At 47.8% G+C, this 9895-nt stretch overlaps 1 protein-coding gene across 1 annotated transcript; it reads left to right on the forward strand.

Moving 5' to 3' along the window:
• Positions 1-169: 169 nt before the first annotated feature.
• LOC133361666 (cell division control protein 6 homolog) lies at positions 170-9303 on the forward strand (the record flags this gene model as incomplete). Its single annotated transcript, XM_061580652.1, has 6 exons — positions 170-309; positions 2429-2518; positions 2911-2974; positions 4053-4252; positions 7058-7198; positions 7810-9303. Coding segments are annotated over 6 exons (728 nt in total), but the record flags the coding sequence as incomplete, so codon positions are not given.
• Positions 9304-9895: the final 592 nt, after the last annotated feature.

Below are 9895 nucleotides of genomic sequence, written 5' to 3' on the forward strand. Positions count from 1 at the left end.
GGACCTTGTGACTCACCGAGGTCAACACGGCCTAAATTAGTGTGGTGTAATGTGAAATGGGCAACTCTGGGAAGCCAGTGCTCACCATACCACCCCTCGGGGCTCGTACCAGCCTGAATAGCTGATCACTAGCAGTGCTTGACCCTGCTGTCTTTTGTCCGTCCCTTAGGGGTGGCAAACGCGCTGGACCTGACGGACCGCATCCTGCCGCGGCTGCAAGCTCTCCGAAGCCACCAGCCGCATCTTGTCAACTTCCCTCCATATTCCCGCGATCAGATCCTGGCCATTTCTGCAGGACCGGCATCGGGGGTACACGTGGTATCCGCCATATAAGGCTCGATTTTCTCCGGGAATTGTAGTTTGCCTCTCTCTTGTAAAAATACTCGGGAAGATAATGGCGAAGCAATCTAAATCAGGGCAGTTTAACACGTAGGCTTTCGCGACCAATATTATTCATAATAAGCGGTTTTGGGTGAGATCGCGTTATTTATAAATGTGTCGTAACCCTCCACCACCCGACACGGCCAATCAGCAAAGAAAGTGTCATGTTGACAAAAGACAAATAGTTCACTTCTTTAGCCCACCGGTGTTGAAGAGTGAATCCACAACATTTACAGTTTTTGAGTAAGACGTTACGCTGGTAAATGCATCCAGCATCATCGGGCAATTCGCCAGAATGGCCAGTGGCCGGCGTGAGTAGGTTTAACGTTGAGTTTTTTAAGGGCAACACGGGGTGACCAGCCCCTCTCCACCCAGCCCCCCCACCCCTCCCAGCCCCATCCTCCCCACCCAGCCCCTTCCCACCCTCCCCTCCCCCCCAGCCCCCCCACCCAGCCCCTCCCCACCCAGCCCCACCCCTCCCATTTTTGGATGCACAACGGATGGACGGACAGAATAATCCCAAGTGGGCTGGTGTAACCAGGAGGTTCCTACCAGTACCATGTTAACTTGTAACGCACCGCACAGCACTCGCGTCTCTCTCGTAGAGAGAACGACTCGGAGCCACAGGCAAGCAGGAAGGCAGCCACGCGGTGAGCCGCTGCCAACAATGTCCCAAGCTCTGCTGCACTCCATATATATATAGAGGTGTTGTCGGCCAATTAATGAACTCGATTAGACTCAACTGCAAGTCGATTGCTGCAGCAACGATTACTACTGCCACGCTCGGCCAACACCCGATATATGTATGTATGTATGCATGTTGAACTATTTGTACCATACGGGGGTGCGATTATTATTAATATATTAACCCACTTGCCAACACAAGCAGCAGCCCACAATGCATGGATCCCCCAACTGTGTACCTTGCGCCAAGAGTCTCCACCACCTACACATAGCCACCCCACATAAGCGGATAATGCGCAAGCTGTTATCAATCTGCCTAGGTCACTCACAAGGGGATGAATTTTGGCAAAGCCTGCTGGAGGTGTGAAGGATTGGTGCAGGCAAGTGACTTGGATGTATTGCCAAGACGTTTTCATTTAATGATGCGTTGTAAGCAATTTCCATCTGAATAAATGGCTGTCGTGCTGAAAGTTCTGAATCGGTTGCTGCGGCCGCTAAATGAATGGCATTTAGTTTCCAAGACACGGCCAGCCTGGGATGACAATTGTTGCTACTCTGTGTGCTAAGGAGCGTGGTTATCTCGTTATAGAATTCCATTTGCCACTGTTGATGTATTTGTATAATGCAAATGTGTGATTTAATTATTGGTATAATGGTAGAATCTGTGGGAGAGTGGCCTGTTTTTATTCATGATGATTATAAATTTTATCTTGCGTCATTCATGCTAATTGCATCATACAGAACCGTACATTATATATAGGACCAACCCCAAACAAAACCTATACACTGCTCCTCCCAAGCTATTTATGAAGTACCTATTTAAAATAATGTTGAAATGACTATTCCATTACGCGAGAACATTTTCTTGAACATCGTACTCAAGAAAACGACAGTAAGACCACGGCGTCGTCTGCACACCCTGCCGAGAAGGCGAGCGTTGCATCACAACGCATCGCACACTCACGTTTACGTGTGTGTGTGTGTGTTGAACTTCTTTCGCACCGTACGTAGCCAACCGTGCTAATCGGAGGTGCGGAAAATGCATCAACAAAGCAAACCACTGTCAAATAACTTCCTCGGAGTTTACCTTTTTGGATAACAGTTATAAATGTTTGCGATGCGATTCCTGAACGTTAGAGAATGCATATGCAGAATTGTGAATCGTTTTTGCTGTTTAAATTTGGCATTTCGTGTTCCCGGCTGCATTTCGGATTTGTGTGTTCCCTCCGATAGGACTTCTTAAACAGGCACACACACGCGCGTATAAATACGTGTGCACGTATTGATGATGGTCCTTTGATTATCGTGGTTAGCTGCTGCTGCTGTTCACTAACGGCGCTGCCGTTTCCCCTCTGTGCTGCAGCTGAAGGAGGGTGTGGTGGACCCGGCCGCTGTGCAGTTCTGCGCCAGGAAGGTGTCAGCCATGTCTGGGGATGCCCGCAAGGCGCTCGATGTTTGCAGGTAACTGCGCCCAAGTTCATGCACGTGGAGAGCGGTGGCGCAGTGATTATCTCGCCACGCCACGAACCTGCCGAACCGTTTGGTTTTCTTCTGACTGCCCACCTCTTCTGCTTGAACGGTGTGTGGTGGCCAGGAGATGGCAGAATGTTCTCAGAACAGTAGCATGTCTTGCACGTGGAGAGGTTAACGGCTTGGAGGGGGTGGGGGGGGGACTGCCTTTCATCCAGCAGTAACTTGACCACGGTTGGATGGGTTGTGTGAAGCACTCAAGATTTCCGTCCATCCCTTCAATGTTTGAATTGCACTTTTGACTCCCTCTTCCTTGTTTGTTCACTTCGACGATCTCCTCCCCCGTTCACCGAGCGTTGTTATTTCTCGCGGCAGGCGAGCTGTGGAAAACTTGGAGGCGAAATCAGGAAGCAAACGGTGCTGAGCCCCAATGGAGAAGGTGAGGGAGGGAGGCAAGAACGCCCAGTCTCTGTTCGGAATATTAAGAAGGCCCTACAGTGCAGAGTGCAGTGGCACAATCATAATAATTGACGTTTTATATTCTTCCTCTTCTCACTGAATGCATTTAATGTCTCGTGATGTATTCCTGTGGGGGGGATGGGGGGGGGTTGCCGAGTGATTTCAATATCTACCATTGTCCCCCCCCCCCCCCCCATCTGTCAGAGTAAATTTCGTGTCTCGGGTAAATATTATATTTAGGTTGAAGGTAATGACATATTTCGGCTATAACATTCGAACATAGTGGGCATGTGCCCTTAATTATAATATCGCTGGCTAATTAACATGTTAACAACAGGAGGTAGCCAGGTGTTTCTTCGGGGCTAATGCCTTGAGAACGCTGAGCCATCTCTGCCGAGATCATGGGTTCAAATCCGGGCAGTCACCGCAGATTAAACCAGCGTCTTAGGCAAAGCAAGTTGATTCTCTCAGCCTGGACACCAGCAATTGCCCAAAAGTCACGGCGTTTGGTGTTTCACTTAATTTGGCACAGTCGAGCATGGAGAACTACATTTCATAGTTGTATTAGCCTGTGATGATCACTCCTCTGAAGGGCCATGTAAGGTTGTAACAACCGATGAGGATGAGAGGCTTTATTAAGCTATAATATGTGGCTGGGTCGTTTCTGAATAAAAGCTAATGTCTCAGTGGGCCTTAACTGGTATGAAAAAAAAATTGCTTTATTTATTTGTATGTTTTAAGCGATGTGTTTACCTTTCCTATACTTTGCACTCCTCTCGTGTTTTTGTATTGTTTGTTGTTGAAGTTGTGACCTGCCCCTACTGGACATATATAAAAAGAGCTTTATAGCTCTTCTGATTCCACCAGTATAAATAAATATTCTGATTGTGAAATGCCTTCGTAAAAATGTGTTGGAAATCTTAAAATGATTGCTGCTTGGCGATTGCAATTAAAAACTTGGGGGGGCGGGGCTTAGATTTGTATCAGTACGCCGTCCACCTGTGTGTGTTTGGTAGCTGATTCTCATGACCCTCCACGGTTCCTTTGTGCGAGTACAGGCCCTGCGCTCACGACGACGGTGCCCCGCAGGGTGACCCTCCCGCAGATCTCCGCCGTGCTCTCGGAGGTCTACGGGAGCCCCATGGCGTCACGCGCCGGGGACCATGGCGGCAGCTTTCCCCTGCAGCAGAAGCTGCTCGTCATCACGCTGCTGATGCTGGTGCGCAGTGGCAAGGTCAGGGAGTTCACCTTTGGCAAGGTGAGCCGGTGACCTGGTAGATGTTTGGCCTGTGAGCTGGGGTGCCGTGGGTGGCCTTGTACCTTGGGTGGGTGGGAGGCCCGGACCCTGGGGTGGATGGTCTGGTGGGTGGGTGGCTTGGTACCTGGGAGGGCGACCTGGCTCGTGGTTAAATAAAAATGCCAGGGTCGGCCAAAACAAGGCCATAAAATTTGGGGTAAATAAAATTCTTAATCGTAGATAAATGTGCTTTTATTGACTGCTTACATTCTTGTTAACCTTTGAAACTTCATTATATTGCCACTTACCATAAATAATAATAATAATAAAATATATGAATACTTAGTGCCCTGGCAAATTGTGGGTGATAAATAATTGAAGGGGTTTGTTTGATTTAAAACATTTAAAACATATATATATAAAACATTTAATCAATTGACCGATGTGGATTTTGAACCCATGTATTCATTGTGAACAAAGACGACTGGGATACGTATATCTCTGAGGCCCATTAGTTGCAGGAATGAATTATTCATTTCCATGAAAAAAATTACATTTTTTATTTATATAGGTGTGTGTGCATGTATGCAAGACATCGCAGACCATTAGCAAACCTGGAACTGATGGGCTAGCTTTGTTTTTTGTTGATGTAAAGCTAAATTTCAAGGGTCCGTTAAAATGACAACTTGTTTCTCCCTGCTTCAGACAATAATCGAGGAGCTGCCACTGCAGAGGAGAACCGCCCCCAGTTCCGTAAAATAATAGCGTAATGGGATTAGACAAAAGTGACGATGATTCAATGTGGTTGTCGATGATGTTGATTTGCAGCTATTCGGCTACTTTTTATGTTACCAGGTAAGGGTCACTGAGCTATGTAGCATTTTTTCACACGCGACCTGACCACAAATGATAGCTCAACGAAGTGGCTTATCGCGTGGTAATTTTTAGCAGCCAAATACACGAAACGTATGTTTGTAAATGTGGAGGGAAACACCAGAGAACTCTGAGAAAAATCCACGTGACCACAGTCAGAACATACCAATTCGAAATATACAGGCGGCCGGGTTGAGATCGAACCCACGACCTCCTGTAAACGAGGCGAGGTAGTTAACATCTCGCCACCGTGGTGTGATAGGCTTTGTTTGAAGGCCCAATCTTTGGCACTCATTGTAGAATCAGTCATTTGGGTGAAAATATTGAAAGTTTTAAAATTTAGTTGGAGACTGCGCATATATATATTCTTAATGGTAGAATTGCATCCCTGCTGGGACATCCTGCCAAACGTGAGATGTCATGAGCACATTTCCTGGCAGCTGCAGAGTACCCCATTTACAACGCTAATTGGCAACACCTGCCAACTCTCGATCCGCTTCCACACATTCATCACCAGCCCCGTCACACACGGCAGGCAGCCAGACGTTTCTGTTGTCGAAACTATTTTACCTGGAGAACCCCTCGATTGAACATTCGTATGCGAGCGTACCCAACGTTTCGAGTCGGTGACGCGTATGTAGCAAAGCTGACTGAAAAGCACCAGAGGGACGCAGTGCCATCGGAGCCAAACGCTATGCGTGATTGACAGTGGCAGCCCAACTCGGCTTGTATAAGTCAGGTGGGCAGCTCGGAGATCAGCAGTGTCGGGAGGGCGCACACAAGTGTTGCCAGTGGATGCACGTGACGCACCTTCCTACGCTCTGCCGTCACGCTGGGTTTAACTTCCCACCGGCTCCGAGTCTGCGAGTTCTGGGCATGGGGCGCCGTGGTGGCGAGATGTCAACTATGTCGCCTGGTATGCAGGAGATCGTGGATTCAATCCCGACCCTGGCGCCTGCTGTATATTTGTAGTTTGCGTGTTTTCTCTCCACGTGGTCGTGTGGATTTTTCTCCTGGGTCCTCTGGTTCCCCCCCCCCCCACATGCTTTGAGAGTGTTAGGTTTCTGTAAATCTCCACGTGATAAAACCATTTCATTGAGCTATCATTTGTGGCCAGGTCACTTCTGAAAAAAGAGCTCTACAGCTCGGTGGGCCTTACCTGGTAAAATAAAATAGTTTATAGTTTTAGAATCCACCAGAGATGCAATTACATTTCCAGCACATGCCCACAGATTCTCCCCTGGCCATGTCCACTTCAGCAGCCATGCTGATGGCTGTCAAATTGTAGCAGCTGTTAATGATTATGGACTGCGTGTGCACCCGGCTACTTGTTTTTGCCGGGAACTGCATCTAGATCCATGCAGAAATGTTCATGACTACCCACAATCAGCAGGATGTGAATCACCCCTTAGTGGCCTGTCCCTAACATCTTTGGACGGGAAATCATGGATGAGGAACTCGCCACAAGTTATGCTGGGAATTGATGCATGTGTACACTCTACCAGTGGCGGGAGTGTAGCGGTTAGCGCACTGCGCTACGAACCTGGCGACACAAGTTCGATTCCCGCTCGGGATCAATAACTGTTTCGAAATATTTGAACTGGTCCTGGGGCTCGCCTAGGTCGATTCAGCCTCAAATAACGACCTGCTGGAATTGGCCACTCCCTTGTGCATCACGCCTGGCTGCGTAGGTGCCCCCTCGCTCGGCACACGCCCCAACAGTCTGTTAATGGTGATACGGGGGGAGCCTTTGTTGTCTATACCATTCATTCAATTTATTATTTCTCGAGTAAAAACTCGCCCCCATTAAAGAGGGTATCGCAGTACTTTACAGTATAAATTAAACGAAGGGAGTCCTATCGATTAAAATCGGTGTCACTTCGGCCATCATTGATGCTCCCTTATTGCTCGCGGGGGTCAAGGTCTGACATGGGTTTTTGGTCGTGTCCCCAGATCCACGAGACGTACACCGGAGTCTGCCAGAGGCACCAGATGGCGCGGTTGCACCAGTCGGAGTGCCTGGCGCTGTGCAGTCTGCTGGAGGCCCGAGGAATCCTGACCATCAAGAACTCCAAGGAGGCTCGCCTCATGAAGGTACCGATCGCTGGCGGTTGTTTTTGATAAACAATTATATTTATATCGCCGTGCAGCAAACGTGCTCGGACATTAGGAATTCGATATCCCCCAGAGCAAGACGAGTAAGTGAACTACATGGCGCGTTATACAGAAGTTATGGGTAGTACGTGGAAGGAGGGCATGTAACGTGATCAGAAACAGGAGGTCGTTGCAGGTTTGGACGTGTGTACAGGATGGTTGTTTTATCTCGCTGGACATTGGAGCGACACACAGAGGTCAACAACCTTGAGCAAGAGCGCAATACTCTGATGACGGGATACTGTAGCAGCAGGTATTAGATGTCGGGTATCTCCTGCACAATAGTAGTTTGATCTGGCAGTAGGGAGGAACTGATGACAAGGTATGATGACGTCCATGGCATTGGATATGGTGGCCTGATGAGATCTTCTTTGTGCGCAAAGCCATAATTTAAGATTAATTTTGGTTTCACGAGTTCTCAGCCGGGTTAAAGACAAGGCGCTTGAAACTCGACGCAGGGCAAGAGAGACACTTTTTGACTCGACCTCAATCTGAGAGCTGCACGCACACACGCACATGCACGTGAAGTAACGTCCGTTGTGTCTGGGCAGGTGTCGTTGAAGATCGACCAGAGCGACGTGGAGCACGCTCTCCAGGACAAGGTTCTCCTCTCGAGCATCCTGCAGGCCGGGATCCCCAAGTAGGGAGCTGCCACCTTCTCCACCTCCTCCACCTCCTCCACCTCCTCCACGCCCTTTGCTGCTGCCGCTGTCTCAAAGCGAGCCTCAACGACGACAGCCGGGGGTCCGTGTCGACGATCGACCCTTCCACCGACGAGGTTGTTTCGTTGGCGAAACTTCAGTCGGCTGACTTTTTTTAAAGCCCCTTTTTGAAAGGCAATTTTATCGCATATAGCGGCCGGGCAAAGGTGAGGACGCCGCGTCGTTTGGGAGCCATCTCCGTGCCAGCTTGTCGAGTTTGATCTTATTGACAAGTTGCTTTGTGAATTGAGTACGATTCACGTTGGGCTCAAAGCTGAGCAGCAATTCTCAAACCTATGAAGTTAACTGACAATCCACGAGGCCCATATTGCTATGACGTTGTTGGCTTGTTCCAAACTCTTTTAAAGGAAACACCGTTGATCATTGTTCTTATTGTGACTTGCAGCTTGCTGGTTGTTTTACCAGTGTGGAATGGTGAATAATGTATCTTTTCCAAACGCAACATGAAATGCACACATCACCGCCGTGCCAAGTGGCACTGGGTTCGAAGCGTTCAACTCAACCTTTGGAAGGTGTCCAGATTAATTAGTAGTTCAGGGTTGGCTTAACCAATCGTCTCCCGAGTCTGTTAAATGAGCACCACTGGGAAGTCAACAGTGGTCATCCACTAAAACAGCGTTCTGCACTAATGTTCAGAGCGGGGGCCACTTTCACCGATAAGACATCAGTGTGTGTGTGTGAAGGCCGCCACACGTTGAAATCCTTTGGGGTTTGACAGCAGCACGATGATGGGGGGGGGGGGGGGTATTTTCACTATTTATTTTCTGGGGGCCGCACTAAAGGCCACCAGGGTGCGCCATTGTCCCTGCGGGCCTTGCAATCAAGAACACTGCTCGACAAAGACTTGCTCTCCCATCAAGAACATCTCATCACTGGCTTAGAAGCCATCGAGATGAGAACTGCTCAATCTTAAGCCGAAATACATTTCCATGTGTGATGAAACTCCTGCCGTGACTTGTGAAAGTATAATGAAACTCGTCGCTGCGGTGTGGCAGCGTCGGATGTGTACACGTGAAGTGTTTTGAGGATACTTTTTTGCTGAAAATAATCAACTTTTTTCAATGCCCAGCACACACTTCCCCATTCATGTTTGTAAAATATGGAGACGTTCAATTTTGATTGAGATTTTATTGAATAACATCATGGCTATTTTACAGCCTCTTTGTATTATCCGAATCATTGTTTGGTATTATTAACCTGTTGGCATGAAACTTAATTGTGTAATTTTAGTGTTATCTGTGGTTTTATTTTGAAAAAAAGTCCCTAAAATCCAATTGCTACGTATTGTGGTGTGGATGACTTAAATTTTACGTGAAAACTTCTGAATGCCAACTAAAATGGGGTATGCTTATGATCGAAATGCATATTATGTTTTACTAATTCAATAGTGTATCAGTTAAGTGAGCTTTATGGCCATGCGAGGTGGTGTGTGTGTGCATTATGATGTTCAACAGTTTGCAATAACAGTGTTAATATTTTAAATAAATGCTTTTATGAGGATAAATAGTATTGCCTCATCATGGATTTTCAATGCAGTGTTGCATTTGTATGTTTGGCCAATGCCTTTCTTATTGGTGTTGCATTCACAAGGTTACAAGACTGGATACACCATGCTTTCAGCCCAGTGGGTTTTGAAGTTTCACAGCACATGATTAAATGTGATCCACCCAGCCAGCTTCCTCAATTAAACATTGTTTGGTGGCAGCGGTGCACAAGCACAAATAACAAAACAATCTCAACACATTAGTCACTAGCACTGCCTTAAAAACACATTCCTGCGGAGGGAGCTGGTAGGAACGTTGGGTTTCTCGGTCAATGGCCAGGGTCAACGGCGGCGTGTATTCTGCAAATATGCCCGACTGTGAGGGCGGGCACAAGCCGGCTTGAGGTAGATTAAACGTTGAGTTTTATAAGG

The sequence above is a fragment of the Lethenteron reissneri genome, unplaced genomic scaffold, assembly GCF_015708825.2.
Source record: "Lethenteron reissneri isolate LAM-NWPU_2019-01 unplaced genomic scaffold, ASM1570882v1 scaffold_1194, whole genome shotgun sequence".
In the NCBI taxonomy this organism is placed as follows: Eukaryota; Metazoa; Chordata; class Hyperoartia; order Petromyzontiformes; family Petromyzontidae; genus Lethenteron; species Lethenteron reissneri.